Source organism: Prunus dulcis, chromosome 7 (genome assembly GCF_902201215.1).
Source record: "Prunus dulcis chromosome 7, ALMONDv2, whole genome shotgun sequence".
NCBI lineage: Eukaryota > Viridiplantae > Streptophyta > Magnoliopsida > Rosales > Rosaceae > Prunus > Prunus dulcis.
Window position 1 is genome coordinate 18,749,542 of NC_047656.1, and position 17,381 is coordinate 18,766,922.

The window sequence follows — 17,381 nt, forward strand, 5'->3', positions numbered from 1 at the left end:
TTTGAATGAGATTCTGCAATTGATTGCTTTTGAATATTTTGTTTAACAAACCAAATTAAACAAATGGGAAGCAAACAAATTGTATGAGGGATGGATTAATTTCCTAGCTTTTTCCCTCTTACTTTTAACTTTCCAAGCTCTACAAGCAGAGTTAAAATGGCCTCACACATTTCTGAGGCATTAGCATCACTAGGATTCTTTTTCCTTGTGGAATAAACCATCCAGGCGTGGTCAAGCTTCCTGTCCGGTGCGACCACAACCGAACCTGGAACTTGAGCGTCACGGCACATCACCAATCCGTCACTCTTCTCCCCGTACCTGAGTTGTAGATGAAGTGCAGTCACAGCCATTGCAGCAGATAAAGGAATCACTACAGGCAGCTGGCGTCCCGCTTGAACGATTTCGTCTGACTCTTCTTGAGTTCCAAAATTTGGTAGGGGCAGCCAGGGAAGTTCGGCATGTGCTATATGTGTCATTGTGGCAAGCACATCAGGGGCTATGCTTGCCTCAGAGTGGAAGGAAACCAGAGGAATTTGCTCATATGGCAGCTTGTGCTTCATGATGAACTCCTTTCGCTTCTCATAAGTAAGATCCTCCAGTGCCCGAATGTCACCCTACAATGCAAATATGAATTGAGATGTTTCCAAACACGACTTATAATTCTCCACTTGTTTAGTACATACACAAAGGACTTTCAACAAGCTCAGGCATTGGTGCTATTACCTTAATTAGCTTGCATATCAAAAGTTCCATGATCCTGCGGGTTTCTTTGTCCGCAATTTGGCCTTCACGAAGAATATCAGAAGCCAAGGGAGTGCCACCATAGGGGCTCTGTACCAGTGCTAAACCAGCAACTTTGTCTTTCAAATCACACCAGTAGATTGACAATGCAGCTGCAGCATCAACGCCGCCCTTGCTGTGCCCCAGCAGCATCACTCGCTTACCGGATCCCCAGTAAAGCTCCTCGATGTATTGCTTGAGTTCCAATGCATTGTGCTCAACAGATGCCTTCATTCAAGAACGCATATGATAAGGGAAGACAAATTTTACAAAACTCAGTCAGCAATGATCACAGAGTAATGACTCATTACCTCACTGTGAATTTTTGCAATATGGCAAGCTAGACCCATCTTCGAAAAGAATTTCTTTGTTCCAACAAAGTATAAGGGGCCGTGATTGCTAAAGAGGCCTGGAAAATCAAAGTTCCCATAACTATAGGTGCCACAACGCTAAATGTGGATTGAACAGGGGAGAAGAACAGAGTCCAAAGGGAAAAATAAATTTTCTTTACCCGGAATAAGCAGATAGACAAATGAGCTAGGCAATGTGTGCTCCCCATTCCTGAAGTATATAACATGACATACAAACAATAGGGATATAAAAGAATAGATTTAACAGATATGATAACAAAATTGAACACAGTTCCTTAACAGGTCCAACCATCTAGTGCAGTGGAGCTATTATATTAGATTGGTACCTTATTCCTGCAAGCAATTCCAAGAATCTTGCTGTACCATCCTCCACACCAGGCATGCCAGGAGTGCGCGGCAACCATCCAATATCGTGAGATGAACCTTGCAATGTTTTCTGTACTCGAGATGCCAGGCTGACAAATGCAAAAATGAAGCTCAACTATGAGAACCTAAAAGAATGAAACAATGACTTGTAATTAAAAGCAATGAATTATTTGCACTGAGTAAAACAGAATCCAATCTGAGCTAAAACTAAAAGAAACTATTCATAGACTCTATGGAATACGAGTCCATCAGTTTGCATAATTGAAATAAACTTCTTTTACCTACAAATTCGAAGATGAGCACATCTAACGTACACGACAGAACTTCTCCAACAAGAAATTGCCAATCTCCAAGCAAATTGTAAACCGTGTAATGGTAGTGTCAACCTACATCAAGATGAAGCAACATCACCAATCTAACAATGAAGATGACTAGATTGAGATTTGAGAGGGAAGGAGGTGAAAAAGATTAAATAATACAATTAATCATTCAGTTCACTTAGATGGGCTCATGATGTTTTCCCATGAAAACTAGATTAATTGCCTGACCTCAGTTTTTTAACGCATACTCAAGTCTTCAAAGATTGATATTGCAGGAAGCTAATAGCACAAAAAGGTATTACCCTTTAAAAATGAAGGGAACATCTGTATAATTGAAATTGGTTTCTAGAATTTCAGATCTTGTATCTTCCGTAGGCTCTGAGGCTCTTCTTTCACAGGTTTCAGGGTTACAAGGTTTTGACGATGATGAACAACCTTCAGAAAATGATTTACAAATGCCTTGTCTCAATGATCTTAAATGCTGTCCAGCAGAAATGACCAGCAAATCATCTGAGTATCTATCAGCATCTCTGACCGCAAGATCCTCTGCAATAACATCATTTCCAAATCCATCCATAACATTATAAGAAGATGCATGAGTGTGCATACATGTATGAATAGTAGAAAGAACTCACCTATAAATTGAATAAATCGACGACTTATATAATTAGCCAGTGTCAATAGACGGGTGAAAATGTCATCCATTGATGAGTAGAATTCCAGACTATCAAAAAGAAGACTTGTGTTCCACACAGTATCATTATAGGCCTGATTCAAGGACCTATATTAGATCTTTAAGCACAAGGTCTGAATCAAACTGACAAAACTAAAGATTCCAAATGGAAACTTCAAACCCCCATAACCTTATTCCTTATGTGGGATAACATAAAAAAGAAATAAGAAAATCGATAAGCTAATTATAATTTCTTAGCTAATCTTGATCAAGAATAAGAAAGTTACAATAGAGAAGAGATACAACAAACATACAGAAAAAGTAGAGATAATTTGCAATAATGCACAATCGTAAAGTTGAAAAGTACTCACTGCGAGAGGGATTTCAGATATTTCATTTTCAATATAGACATCACCCATTAATTCTTCGAATCCTGAATTATGCAACAAAGCTATTAAGGTGAGACTGCAAGACAACTTAAAAAGGACGAAACTTTGACACAATCAGTAAGAACCCAGACGAGTAAATCAATCATATAATGAGAAAAACACAACAAATCAACCCCATTAATTCTTTCAACATACTGAACTTACGTAACTCATCATCAAAACAAAATGTAATAAAGATATCAGATAGCAACTTACAGTCAAAGAAGGATAATCTGCAGAACCCAGAAACAGCTTGTGGCTCAGCAGAAGCAAAGCCAATTTAATTTCTAGAGGGAAGAAGAGAAGGAACAAAAATCTGCAGACCCCATTTCCAAGGAAGTTTAAGTTTAAAACTTGAAAGCATAAAAAAGTGAACTTAATGAATGAGGACATACAAAAGTGCATGTTGGGAATGGAACCAACCGAATGATAAACAGAGTCATGGGATGAAATGGTGCAATAGATGATCGTTATCCAGTTGCCTTTTTTCAAAGATTTTCAATCTCTGCTCTGGCCCCACCCCACCAGGTCTCTTTAACTGAAATTGCATGTCACGTCACGAGATAGCACTAATTTTGTTATCCTCAATTAATCATATTCACGTGTGTCGAAACCAGATTAACAGCAGCCAAGGAGGCAAGCCAAGGAAACGAGGACGTAACTGCAAAAATGAACTAAACGGCTAATGACTAAAATTTGAATGAAGCCATAAAGAAATTCTGTGGCGAAAAGAGAAGGGTCGAAAAACATTTGAGAGAGAAATTTTAAATCTTAAAGCATAAATCTTAAATTTTCTTTGAATGACACCATACTGTGAAAACCAGATTATGAGCCTTGAAAGCAGTGACTCTGTGGGGTAACATTGGAGGCAAGAATTACACGAGGCGCATTTCTGGCGTGTGCTGAAAACAAAACAGTCAGGGAGTGAAGGGTATGGGGCCCACAAAGTAGAGACGTCGACGTCTCAATTATAACTCAATCAAGTGGATAGCTCGTAATAAACACGCGGCGTGTTGGGAACGAATTCATGAGGCTGGCTTGGAAAAATCTCATTCGGTTCAATGAAGCGCGCTGGAGATCCAAGTCTACTGTCAGCTGAACAAAACCAAGTCATTTGGTTTGACTCCAGAAAGTGGCCAGTTTGGTCATGTTTCAGGTGTAACAGTAGCTTTTAATTTTGGTTTGGTGATAGCTTTTACATGCATACTTCTTAGCCAAAAGAAAAAAAAAGAGATAGCTTTTAGGTGTGAGTTTGTGAGTTTTTTCTGGTAGTAACAAGTAACAGTTATGAGCTTTAGCGTCAAGATGAAATCATTTACCAAAAAGGCAAAAGGGAAATATGTAATTACCATTTACAAGGTGAAAGCTGAAAATAGTACAGAAGCTCAGTTATTTCATGGGCTAGATTTTTAACTGAAACTATTTCTACAAATTCACAGGGAGAATAAGAAGCTGATATATTACAGAAAATAAAAACAGCCCCATTTCTATTTCAGGGACTGGCATTTACATTTCCATCTCTGCCGTCTGCTCTTAACATTTCACCATGCTTAAGCAACCTTACCGGATTTTTATCTGAAAAACTCTGTTGTAACAAATTGAGTGAAGAGTCATGTGGAAGAGATCATACTTGAGGGGTTTAGCATGCCAGAGAAAATGCTAGCTTTTGAACCTTCCTGACCCCTACCTGCATCTGAAGATACTTCTCTTCTGGTATTGAAAGCAGTATCTCTTTCAAGTTTGGGATGTCTCTCTCTGCAAGAATTACTGAGAATGGGCCCAATCCAAAACCTCGGAAAATGGCAGAACAAAATTGTCGGATATGATCACAGGTATGCACTCGTAAAGAATTTAGCATTTTCACATTTAATACTTGTATCGTAAAGAATTTAGCATTTTCACATTTAATACTTGTATTGCACAGGTGCATACTTATTTTTCATATTTAGTACACTTAATTGTTACAAAATTTTCAATAATACACACAAAATACTCACATTATTGAATAAAAATAAAATGTATTAAAATACTAATTATTCACTAAGTAAATAATAATTAAAACATAACTACTAATTTAAGTAACTGAAAAGGAGAAATTTAGATTATGCTATTCAATGGGTATAGCCGTCTGTAGAAAAATTCTATTCATAGAGTACAGCCGCTCGGCTATACGCTTGTCACAAAACCCACACTCAGCCCTACGCGGGTCCCTTTAAAAATAAAAAATAAATATATAGGCATTTTTTATATAAAAAGAGTATAGCCGAACGGTCTTACAGGTGTCTTTTTATTATTTTTATTTTTTATAAATAGTATAGCCTCAGGGGCTATGCTTGCCTCAGAGTGGAAGGAAACCAGAGGAATTTGCTCATATGGCAGCTTGTGCTTCATGATGAACTCCTTTCGCTTCTCATAAGTAAGATCCTCCAGTGCCCGAATGTAACCCTACCATGCAAATACGAATTGAGATGTTTCCAAACACAACTTGTAATTCTCCACTCGTTCAGTATACACACAAAGGACTTTCAACAAGCTCAGGTATTGGTGCTATTACCTTAATTAGCTTGCGTATCAAAAGCTCCATGATCCTGCGGGTTTCATTTTGCTGTTCTTCTTATGCTGGATGTAGTTCATTTTGCTTGCAACACCAGGAGGCATTGGACCAAAGATCTTCATATCAGGGTCTTTGTCTTTCCAGTACTCTAGCAGAATTGGACGTAAATAGCCATGCATATTTCCAGCATAAAAGGCAAGAATCTGCCTCTGAGAAGGAGGTTTGCCGCCAAGATCTCTAAGAGGATTTCTCGCAGACCGAACATACGTTTCTGGAAGGGACACATCCCTTCCTATTTTAAAGCCGCCGGTTACATCAGCATTGCAGAGGGCTTTCATGCAACGTTCCATATGGTGCCTTGTTTCTTATGGAGCCTATAAAAGCCAACCTTTCATATTAAGAACACATGCACACATAAAGAGACACACACGTACAAATGTAGGAAATTGCATTCAGTATGGGCTGAAACAAGCACGCATTTATGGACAGACCATATGGTGTTCCACTTCTGAAAATGGTGCTTTGGTTGGTTTAGAAAAAGTCCAAATTTTCGGACTTACTAAGTAAACCTCCTCACCTCCTCACTAGATTGAACCTTGCAATGTTTTCTGTACTCGAGATGCCAGGCTGACAAATGCAAAAATGAAGCTCAACTATGAGAACCTAAAAGAATGAAACAATGACTTGTAATTAAAAGCAATGAATTATTTGCACCGAGTAAAACGGAATCCGGTCTGAACTAAAACTAAAAGAAACTATTCATAGACTCTGTGGAATACGAGTCCATCAGTTTGGATAATTGAAATATACTTCTTTTACCTACAACTTCGAAGATGAGCACATCTAACGTACACGACAGAACTTCTCCAACAAGAAATTGCCAATCTCCAAGCAAATTGTAGACCGTGTAATGGTAGTGTCAACCTACATCAAGATGAAGCAACACCACCAATCTAACAATGGAGATGACTAGATTGATATTCGAGAAATGCAAAACAGTTACAGTAAGTCATACTTCTGATAAACACTTGTAATTAGAAAGGGAAGGAGGTGGAAAAGGTTAAATATTACAATTAATCATTCAGTTCAATTAAAAGTAGATGGGCACATGATGTTTTCTCATGAAAACTAGATTAATTGCCTGACCTCAGTTATTTAATGCATACTCAAGTCTTCAAAGATTGATATTGAAGAAAGCTTATAGCACAAAACAGTATTACCCTTTAAAAATGAAGGGGACATCTGTATAATTGAAATTTCTGAAAATATTTTTTCTATTTTTTCATTTTATTTTATTTTAATGTTTGTGTTATGTTGATGCTTCCAGGTCTGAACTTGAGTCACACAACAAGGCCAAGCATAGTGTTGAGGGTGATACCTTAATTTTGTGAAGGTTTTGGTGGTGATCGGTTATGGTTTTATATGTTTAAACCTCAGTTTTTCTATTTCTTTAACTTTGATTAATAATTTTCTTTAAGAACAGTACTTTTAACTGTTTCTTTATTGTCAGCCACTTTGATTTACCACTTTTTCATTCCAAAATGAATCTCGCGCACTAACTGGGTCAAATTACTCTTGGTTTACATTGAACTTATATACTTAATGCCGGAATACTTGCTCTATTGGTCGTGAGCCTTGATTGCTATGGCTAATGTCTTAATGAGAAAATTGACTTACAATAACCCTCATAGCTAGTCATAGTCCAATTTCCTGAAAGCTTCTACAATCTGCCTGTAGTGTACAGAAAGTGCTTGCTCTATGAACCCTTCTTAGTTTTATAAGCCGCAGCATTGGAATTTCCTTCTTGATTTGATATAAAACTGTGACATTGATCTCCATCTTCACTTTTATGCCGAGGCTGCAAACCGTGTGTGCTGCGCTATCACAGAAATGGTTACAAGGCCAAACACATGTATAATAATTTATGTCTGTATATTTTTAAAATCATTAGAAAACATTATATGAGCTACTCATACGAAGAAAAGAAAATAACATTATACAGCTGAATTGAAATAAAATTTCACACCTCTATACATAATCAGGAGGTTTGGACCTCATCATGATCAAGGCTATAGCCTATTGAAAGTGAGAACCTATCATCTCAGGTGAAACATTTTAAGTGATGTATATTTGTGCTTTTCATCTGCTACGAGTATATACACCTGTAGAGAGAGAGAGAGAGAGAGAGAGAGAGAGAGAGAGAGAGAGAGAGAGAGAGAGAATCATGGCTTGTAACCATTTCTAAAAGATTTTTTTTTTTTTTAAAAAATAAAAATTCTTGACTTAAAGATACTAAGTTTATATTTATTTTTTTGAAGAAAACCTCTCCCGAAGAAATTCGGTCGGTAGAGGTCTATGCCGACAAAATTTGCTGGATTAGGTTTCTCCCGACGAAATTTCGTCGGCAGAAGTAATTTCGTCGGGAGAGGTCTGCGCACCTGTGCCGACGAAATTTTGTGAAATTTCGTCGGGATAGGTTGTTTTGCTTTTTATCTTTAAAATTTTAAAATATAAAATTAGTTTCTTTACTTTTGTTTTTTGGCCAACTTCTTTAATTTAGTACATGTAATTAGGTAATACCTTAGCCTTTTTTTCAATTACTTTAATTAGTAATTATGTTTTAATTATTATTTATTTAGTGAATATTTAAATATTTTACTGCTTTCGTAAATTACTTGGTAAATAGTAATGAATTGTTTTGAATTATTTTGTGGACTTTGTTTTTTGTTCTTGGATATTGAATAATCATTAAAATACGTGTGTACTTGTACAATACGTGTGTTATATGTTTGCTTTCATTATAAAGAGTCTTTAAGATGTATATAGAAAACGGAAGTATTATTGAAAAATACGTACGTACGTGTATAATACGAGTATTAAATGGGAAAATGCTAAATTCTTTATACGGGTAATAACTTTGGGAAAGTGAAAAATCAAAAGGGGACAATAGCTATACATTGGTAATGGCCTAAACGTAATGGATACTGCTCCAGACTAGTCTCATCGACAAAGGAAAATCAGGGAGAAAAAGTTTAAAAAACAAAAAGGCACCCATTAGATATTTAAAGACCCCAAGCCGCGCGGCTATACTCTACAAATAGAATATTTTAAAGGTACAGGGGCCCAGCTATACTCTACAAATAGAATATTTTAAAGGTACAGGGGCCCGGCTATACTCTATAAATACCATAATCTGAATTTCCCTTTTTTAATTACTTATGTTTTAATTATTGGTCACTTAGAATACTAATTATTTACTAGAGAAATAATAGTTAGAACATAATTACTAATGAAAGTAATTAAATCAGGCTAAGATATTATTCAATTACTGAAAAGAATTTTTTTTTAAAAATTATTGACCTAAAGATACTAAGTTTATATTTCTTTCTCTCCCGACGAAATTTCATCGGCAGAGGTCTATGCCGACAAAATTTACCGGATTAGGTTTCTCCCGACGAAATTTTGTCGGCAGAGGTATTTTCGTCGGGAGAGGTCTGCGCACTTGTGCCGACGAAATTTGGTGAAATTTCTTCGGGAGAAGTTGTTTTGCTTTTTATCTTTAAATTTTTTAAAATTTTAAAATAAAATTAGTTTCTTTACTTTTGTTTTTTGGCCAACTTCTTTAATTTAATACATGTAATTAGGTAATATACCTTATCCTTTTTAAAAAAAAATTACTTTGCTCCCGTTGTGGCCTGATATTGATATGCCATTTTCTGAGGTTACGGGAATGCGTCCAGATCTTATCATCAATCCACATGCATTTCCTTCAAGGATGACAATAGGAATGCTCTTGGAATCGATTGCTGCAAAGGTACTAGCACCTAACGAATTTTCCTTTTATGATTTGTTAACAGTCTATTCACAAAAAGAAATGCATTGCTGGTGCTCCCCCCCGTAGACAAAGTACAGATGTTTATGTTCTGCGGTGGCCTGAACTGTTGTATTGCAGCAGTAATAAAGTGATGGAAGGTGCAATGGTTGGGGAAAATGTGAGAGTTTATTAGGATTTGGAAATGTTCAAATAGGACTTTAGGCGAATAAATCTCGATTGCCATCGAGTTGCTGGAAAGGGAAATTCAGATAACAGGATTTTTGGGAAGTTTCTGGAAAATAAAAGTTAACTGTTAGTTGCTACTCTTGGGTTATAGAGTTAAGTTTTAATTACTAGATGAGCATAAATACTAGGACATAAATTTGCATTTTGATAAAGTATTGCACAGCAGAGTCCATTGAACTTCTTGAAATAATAGTTTGTGTATCATATTTAACAATGAAAAGAAAACAATCAAAGATGCTTCCTTGTTTTTTGTCACAATGAGGTAGCTTGCATGGAGAATATGTTGACGCAACACCATTTGCTAATTCAAAGAAGGCTAATGAAAAGACTCAACCAAAATCCGAAACCCTTGTTGATGAACTTGGTGAAATGTCAAAGGTTAAAGGGTTTAACTACAATGGTTTAGAGGTGTTGTACAGTGGGGTTTATGGAACCAAACTGACATGTGAGATCTTTATTGGTCCTGTTTATTATCAACGACTACAACATATGGTTTCAGACAAGTTTCAGGTAAAAAACTTTAACATTCCCTCCCACCCCTACAGATAAAAAGTCACATGAAATTTTAAGATTTTCTCAGTATAATTTTGCATGTATATTTCTCCAATTTCGTTTATCGGTTTCCTTACATGCCACTCCAAATTGGGGTGCAGGTTCGTTCCACTGGAATGGTAGATTAGATCACCTGCCAGCCCATCAAAGGACGAAAGCAAGGTGGATGTATACGTTTTGGTGAAATGGAACGAGATTCGTTGCTTGCGCATGGGGCAGCCTATCTATTGCATGATAGGCTTCATACATGTTCTGATTATCACATTGCTGCTGTATGTTCCACATGTGGAAGCATCCTAACACCCTCAGTCATCAAGCCAGAGAAACGGGTTGCACGTGCAGTTAAGGGACTGCCCCCTGTAAGAGCTCCCAAGGTCTTCTGTCATGCTTCTGATACGAATAAAGGGATGGAGACAGTTGCAATACCTTATGTCTTCAAATACTTAGCTGCTGAGTTAGCAGCTATGAGCATAAAAATGACCCTCCAGCTAAGTATTTGAAGCTTGATCCTGTTCCTAGAGGGAGGATCAGTGTAAAAATTATACACTGAGATGAATAGAACTTAAAGTTTTTTTATTAGTTTTTTATTCTTTTCTTGGTTGGGTTTCATTTCATGCAGAATTATCCACCAAGCACACATATAATTAGTGAATTTCTTCATCTTTCTATTAAAAAATTGGTATACTTCACAAAGAGCTTTGTCAAAGTATTCCCATAAAAGAGTAATGCAGCGTGAAATTGAATATGTAATGACATGAGCTGTGTATGCATAAGCTTCTAACCTAATTCATATCAGAAGACGACCCATGAAGTTATAATTTGGTGTGGATGGCTCTGAATCAGAACTTCTGATCAGGCATTATTACCATTATCAAGACTCATTCTTGAAGATGATTGATCAATATGTCTTCTTTTGGAGTTGTACATTGATTCATCTTCACTTGCACTTCTATTTGACATCCTTTCCATTTGCCGTCTTTTGGATCGACTTTTTACTTCCTCTTCCTTCTCATCAACAAATGAAATAAAGGTTTGAAGACGTGCAGATGTCGAGCCGCCGGCAGAAATCTCTTCCTCAGTGTAGTGCTTGCTGAACTGGCGCAGCATATTGATGAAATATATAATCAGAGCAAGAAAACAAGCTGAACCACAAAGAACAAAGAGGCCCCAGAAGCTTTTAAGTTGAAGCCTGTCAACTTGTAGCTTTGCGCCTTGTGAGGCACAACTACTGCTTATAAGCCATTTATCATGGATCCTTTGTAGATCCCCATTCTCTGACAGCTTCAAAATAGCAGTAGACATGTCCACTGATAAAGGTGAGTCCCTTGCAAAAGCCTGATTTGAAATGAACATGATAACTATGAGAATCCAGAACATAATATTTGGGCAACCAGTTCTGCTTATATAACACTTTAGCAATATTAAGGCTGTTTTATCAAAATGTCTTGAAGGGTCTGATTTGGTAATATAACATGTCAGGTTATCTGATCAAAGAGTATTACCATGGTCATAGATATAATAGATAAAAGAGAAACTTACAAATCCCCAACCGGTTTTGGTGAATTCTTGACCTACAATACTGAAATCACATCTGCTTGAGAGGAATAGCTCAATGTATGCACGCTCATCAATCACTGCAGCAACACCACCTCTTTGGGGACCGTCTTTCAAGGCTTTAGCATAATCGTCTGGCATGATAAGAGGAACGAGTCTGGACTCGTCAACGTTGAGTTCACCAGTTAGATAACCCCTGGCAAATGAACCTTGCTGGTAGCCAATGGGGTCATTGCTTGCAAGCAAAGTATCAAGGCCTTTGATGGAGGAAGAAAGCTGTTGTACTGTAAGGATTGAGGTCAAACTTGCAGTGTAGCTTGAATTGATTATAAGAACGACAAACAGCCATATAATTAGTACTAAGCGACCCAGAGTGCTGACTGTATTTTCTCCTGCATAAGATCCCAACAAAAACAAAAACAAAAACAAAAACAAAAAGAGTAAATAAGCATTACTGAAGCAGCTATAACCCATGGTTGCTGGAAAAGCTACTAAATTAGTGCGAATTTACTTACTATGGGCAAAGAACCAAGTTGAAAAGCTAAACCTGCAGAAGGAAAGCACAAATTTTAAGTGATTGTGGGATTTATACCAAGAAGATGCCAATCCTAGTATGGTGAACTCCACAAATAGACATTATGAGAAAGTAACACCAATTGACAGACACTATCTCAATGTCTTGAACACAGTAGAGAATTATAAAGCTTCCAACATAGAATGAGATAACATGAGATACTTCTTATTACTCACCACAGAATAGTGACAATTTGTTTTTTAGGAGGCCCCCGAAAATCATCGTTCAACCTATGCTCTAAAATCCAAACAACTGTTCCAACAATGAGAAAGAAGGCAGCCGTGACGCCCCACATCATTGGATTGAATGGCCTCAGAAAAGCCCAAGGATTAGAATTCAACGTTGTCCTAACAGGTGCAACAACTACTAGCCCAGATTCAATAAATGGCTGTGTAAAATCTGCCATCCTTGTTCGGTTGGTGGTGATTGCAATGTCACCTATTGCTCCATCAAATTCCTATAGGGAAGAAGCAAATGGAAAATCAGAAAAAATATTTACCTTCTTAAGTTTAAAGAAATGCTCTGTATATGATACTCACACCCGTTTGGATTTTGTGCACAAGTTCAGTGCTTGTTGGGTTCTTAACGCCATCACCAAAAGGAATCAACTTGTATGGAACAGCATAGGGCAACATGTTCAATGCAGCAGTAAAAACATCAATGCAGTACCCAGTGAACATGTCATTGCCTTCTGCGTATGAAACAAATTCACGAAAACTAACACGTTTTGGGACTCCAATCTTCAAGTGCCTTCCATTGTTTGGAAATACCCAACCACGAGGCTTCTGTGTTGTTTGTCCAGGCCAAATTACGCCGTACAGGCTTTCATTTGAACTAGAACGGTTTGGTGGCTTTGTGTATTCTGGAGGCACAACTGATAAACCCGAATAATTGGACCAGTAACCAATCTTCCTAATCCCTGTGCCAATCACATTTATGATTTCAAATGCAGGATGAATGGGGTTCCTATCTGGAGTGAACTTAACAGGGCCAGTTATGCCAGTCATATTAACCTGTAAAATATTACGCAATAACAGATTCCCTCCATTAAAGATACTCATGGCATCAAGATTCAGATCCCCTCTGCGCAGCTGAGTCAACCTTGAATCATTTGAAAATGAAATGTTTCCTCCTTGATCAAAAAAGGCATTAATTGCATGAGCAAGCAACCACACAGTGTCGTAGGCATAAAGACCATAAGCATTCAACCCAAGTTTGCCTTTAGATGTCTGTCCACTAGTCAAGTTGCTCCACCTAGAAACAAATTTTCTTTTCAGTTCTGTCTCTGGTGTGTACATGCGCAATGTTAGAACTCCTTGCATATCATCCATCATACTTGATGGGAGAGGAGAGTTGGTATCTATTTGAGTAGTTAGCCAGTGAGTGGCTATCCAGACATAGCCAGTTCCCATCATGCCAAGATACTTGGCCACAGTAAACACCTGAGGACCCCAACCAGCATAAGCGTGAAGAACAATAATCCGAGACTCTGTCAAAGCCACTTTAACCAGTAAATCAGTGATGTTACTCTGGTTAGGATCAAGGACCAAAGGTGCTTTGTATGAGATCTTACAACGTCTCTCAGCAAGCATATCCCCTAATGCAGCAATCCCATTTCTCCCATAGTCATCATCAACATAGAGTGCAATTACCTCTTTCCATCCGTAGTGGTCAATCATTGCGGCTACTGCAGCCATTTGATGCAGATCATTCTGGGTGGTTCTAACAAAGAATGGGAACTGAAGTGAAGACAGGGTGGGGTCCGTTACTGAAAATGATAATAGAGGAACTTGGAGCTCATTTGCAATATGAGATATTACATGAGCTGTGACAGCATTCTGAGGTCCAATTATGGCCACTGTGTCTTTCTCCATGAACCGTAAGGCTGCAGCAAGAACAGCTGGATCAGAATTCACAGTGTTCCTATATAATGCATTTAAGAGAGATCTTACGAACTGTGAACAAAGTCGCAAGACGTACCTTCAACGATGCCCAGAAATCCACTGTAATTTGAGTCTTGCATTTGAACTATCATCTTAGTTCCACCAAGAACAGCTGGATCAGAATTCACATCTTCAATGGCAGCTTCTATTGCCACTTTAGCAACTTTGCCAACAATGGAATTGAAAGAGAAAACAGCCCCAACATTTACAAATTCTGGTCTTGTAGAGACATTCGTGCTACCCCCATTTGAGGCAACCCCATTATAGAAAACCATCAACACCAAGAGCCAAACTATATTCATCGTAAACCCCCAATTTTCAACTTGCTTTGCAAAGGAAGCAAACCAGCCACCCAGAAAGCGGTAGAATCAACTGGACTTCAAACTCATACACTGGCATAGTTAAGAAACACCGAAAAATAAGCAAGCAACTAAGAATTTCATCCAGTAACATGAAGAGAACAACTAGGTGCTGAAAGAGTATGTACAGGTAAGCTCAACATCATAAACTCCACAAGAAGTAGATAAATAATTAGAAACTCCCACTAATAACTAGATCTAATCATGAAACATAAACAGACAAATGATAAGTTGCGCTCACAAACTAGAGTTTTCTGCTAAATTACCAACTAATCAGACCCATGAAGAGACAACAGACACAAAATGAAAGTAAAAAGCAGCTTGTGAGGAAAGATTTTTACTTTGAGGAAAAAGGAAGAGCGTTTAATACGGACACAATTGTGGGCTCACACCAATATGCATATTCTAGCAACACTTAACAGTGAAAGAGAATTCCACCAACTTCATCAAAAAAGAGAATTCGATCAAGGGGAAAAAAACAGTGAAAAAAGGAAAAGAAACCTTTAGAAGTTTGATTCCAGATGAAAAGACAACTACCAGTGCAGCCATTGCCTTAATCCAAAGAACTGAACCAGAAGTTAGACCCAGAAATTTCTACTCTCTTACTAGATTCAAACAGTAACACAGCATTTGTGACTTAAACCCAAAGAACCCTTTTGGGAAAAAACTCATTTCCCCCCCAAGGACAAGTATAATCAGGAAATTGGCCAACTGGGTTTTCTAGCAAAGAAGATGAAAGGAATTTAAAAAGCAAAAAGTTATAAACTTTAGAGCTTTATGCATCAAAAAGGTCAGGGTTATACGCTAAGCAGTATTGGTCAAGCATGTACACCTGAGAAAGTTTCTGAAATTGCTCATGTATAATGAGGATAATAGTATTATTGTCAATGCAGAAAATGTGGGTTGGAAATTAATACCAGGTAGAAAGAAAGAGACACTGTTGGTTGTGATGTCCTTCTTCTCCATTGTTTTCTCTTCTTCTCCAAAACCTATACAAAACTCTAACATGGCCTCAGAGCCAGGTTCGGTGTCTTGATCTGGGCGTAAAACTGTGAAGGTCACTGAGCTTAAATCGAAGCTCAGCTGAGCATCGGAGAAGAGAAGCAAGCTGCTGAGATTCAGACCAAACGATGGCTGGATTTGGAAGTTCTGAGGTACGAACTCCGATCTTTTCCGGTGAGAACTACGAGTTCTGGAGGATCAAGATGGTGACAATCTTCAAATCTCTTGGGCTGTGGGGTCTGGTAGAAAAGGGGATTCCAGTCTCTGATTCGAAGATGAAGACCAAGAAAGTTGAAGAATCATCGGAGGAAGACGCTGAAGCAGAGATGTGTGCTGTGCTCATGAAGGATGCAAAGACACTGGGCATCATACAAAACGCTGTCTCTGACCAGATCTTCCCTCGGATTGCAAATGCCGATTCGGCAAAAATGGCTTGGACTCTGCTCTACAGTGAATATCATGGAGGTGATCAGGTTAGATCTGTAAAGCTTCAGAATCTTAGACGAGAATTTGAGTATATGAGGATGCGTGAAGGTGAACAACTTACTGCATATCTTACTCGATTAAATGAATTGATAAATCAAATGAAAACATTTGGAGAGGTGTTATCAAACGAGAGGCTGGTTCAAAAGGTGTTAATCAGTCTTAGTAGAGTTTATGATCCCATCTGCTTGGTGATTGAAAATACAAAGAGTTTGGAGACCATTGAATTGCAGGAGGTTACTGCAATATTGAAGAGTCAAGAGCAACGTTTTGACATGCATAATGTTGACATAGCTGAGAAAGCATTTGGTTCTTTCTCAATCGATCAAAAGAGGCAGAACAAGAATAATGCTCAGTCTGGTTCTGCCAAGTCTCAGAAGAGTTGGAAGCCAAACAACAAACCATGGGAGTCTAGACAGAAGCCACAGCAAGCTGGCACTGGACAGACTTCAAATGGATCACATTCTGTGCAGCAAGATGGGATGAAGCCTCAATGCAAAGTCTGCTCTAAATTTCACTATGGAGAATGCAGATATAAGGGTCAATCCAAGTGCTATAAGTGTGATAGATTTGGACATTGGGCCAGAGACTGCACTGCAAACAAAGGAGGACAGAAAGCAAATAATGCAAGCCAAGTAGAAGTAAAAGGGAATCTGTTTTTTGCAAACTGTGCAATTTCAGAAAAGGGTGAAAATGGAGAATGGTATGTAGACAGTGGCTGCAGTAACCACATGACTGGGAAGAAGGAGCTGTTAATTGACATAAACTCAAAGGTCACAGGCAAGGTGCAAATGCCAACAGGGGAGCTTGTAAGTATAGCCGGCATGGGCACTTTGGTGCTTGACACAAACTCTGGTTCAAAGTATATCAGAGAGGTCATGTATCTGCCTGGTTTGAGAGAAAATCTCTTGAGTGTGGGCCAAATGGATGAACATGGTTATCATTTGGTATTTGGGAGCAGCATGTGCAGCATCTATGATAGTTCTTCTCTTGAGAACCTTGTTATGAAGGTGGAAATGAGAAAGAATAGATGTTATCCACTATCATTACCCTCAAATGATTTTGTTGCACTAAGAGCTGGTGTAGTCAGCTCTACTTGGGTTTGGCATAAAAGAATGGGGCATTTACACTTGAAAGGCCTAAACCAACTCAAGGAAAAAGGGATGGTACATGGGCTGCCACATTTGGAAACTGTAAATGGAGTGTGTGACGGCTGCCAATTAGGAAAACAACACAGAGAGTGGTTTCCTAAAGATCAAGCATGGAGAGCTAGTACACCTCTTGAACTTATACACATGGACTTGTGTGGACCAATGCAAAATGAATCTCTAGGAGGTAACAAATATTTCATGTTACTCATAG

The 17,381-nt window shown here is 38.1% G+C and overlaps 2 protein-coding genes and 1 pseudogene across 8 annotated transcripts; all 3 read right to left on the bottom strand.

Annotated features, from left to right (window-relative positions):
* LOC117636204 lies at positions 1 to 3,473 on the bottom strand. 4 transcript variants are annotated; one of them, XM_034370711.1, is made up of 11 exons: positions 3,362 to 3,473; positions 3,155 to 3,254; positions 2,882 to 2,986; positions 2,473 to 2,605; positions 2,140 to 2,383; positions 1,799 to 1,903; positions 1,478 to 1,606; positions 1,292 to 1,341; positions 1,092 to 1,189; positions 724 to 1,008; positions 1 to 614 (listed from the first exon to the last, which is right to left on the bottom strand). In XM_034370711.1, exons 1-11 carry the CDS (start codon positions 3,379 to 3,381, stop codon positions 96 to 98), a joined length of 1,788 nt encoding a protein of 595 aa, XP_034226602.1. In that variant the 5' UTR covers positions 3,382 to 3,473; the 3' UTR covers positions 1 to 95. The 4 variants fall into 4 exon arrangements, with proteins under 4 accessions (XP_034226602.1, XP_034226604.1, XP_034226601.1 ...); XM_034370713.1 differs by lacking the exon at positions 3,362 to 3,473 and adding an exon at positions 3,334 to 3,350 and having other exon boundaries at positions 2,882 to 2,943; XM_034370710.1 differs by lacking the exon at positions 3,362 to 3,473 and having other exon boundaries at positions 3,155 to 3,355.
* A 1,025-nt stretch (positions 3,474 to 4,498) lies between these two features.
* On the bottom strand, positions 4,499 to 5,971 carry LOC117635511 (annotated as a pseudogene).
* A 4,777-nt stretch (positions 5,972 to 10,748) lies between these two features.
* Positions 10,749 to 15,486, bottom strand: LOC117634221 (glutamate receptor 3.6-like). Of its 4 annotated transcripts, none has more exons than XM_034368197.1 (7): positions 15,367 to 15,477; positions 14,213 to 14,567; positions 12,772 to 14,117; positions 12,409 to 12,689; positions 12,174 to 12,205; positions 11,644 to 12,050; positions 10,749 to 11,439 (listed from the first exon to the last, which is right to left on the bottom strand). In XM_034368197.1, exons 2-7 carry the CDS (start codon positions 14,475 to 14,477, stop codon positions 10,957 to 10,959), a joined length of 2,814 nt encoding a protein of 937 aa, XP_034224088.1. In that variant the 5' UTR covers positions 14,478 to 14,567; positions 15,367 to 15,477; the 3' UTR covers positions 10,749 to 10,956. The 4 variants fall into 4 exon arrangements, with proteins under 4 accessions (XP_034224088.1, XP_034224089.1, XP_034224090.1 ...); XM_034368198.1 differs by having other exon boundaries at positions 10,814 to 11,439; positions 15,036 to 15,417; XM_034368199.1 differs by having other exon boundaries at positions 10,957 to 11,439; positions 15,452 to 15,486.
* Between the last annotated feature and the right edge of the window lie 1,895 nt (positions 15,487 to 17,381).

Excerpts from the sequence above, each read along its gene's own strand:
- LOC117636204 (XM_034370710.1), bottom strand. The coding sequence starts at position 3,343 with ATGCACTTTTGTATGTCCTCATTCATTAAGTTCACTTTTTTATGCTTT. Across the intron at positions 2,606-2,881 it reads TATCTGAAATCCCTCTCGCA|GCCTATAATGATACTGTGTG; the intron begins GTGAGTACTTTT and ends TCCTTGAATCAG. Across the intron at positions 1,607-1,798 it reads GCTCATCTTCGAATTTGTAG|CCTGGCATCTCGAGTACAGA; the intron begins GTAAAAGAAGTT and ends TGCATTTGTCAG.
- LOC117634221 (XM_034368197.1), bottom strand. The coding sequence starts at position 14,477 with ATGAATATAGTTTGGCTCTTGGTGTTGATGGTTTTCTATAATGGGGTT. Across the intron at positions 12,690-12,771 it reads TGCACAAAATCCAAACGGGT|GAATTTGATGGAGCAATAGG; the intron begins GTGAGTATCATA and ends TCTTCCCTATAG. Across the intron at positions 12,206-12,408 it reads CAAATTGTCACTATTCTGTG|GTTTAGCTTTTCAACTTGGT; the intron begins GTGAGTAATAAG and ends TTCCTTCTGCAG.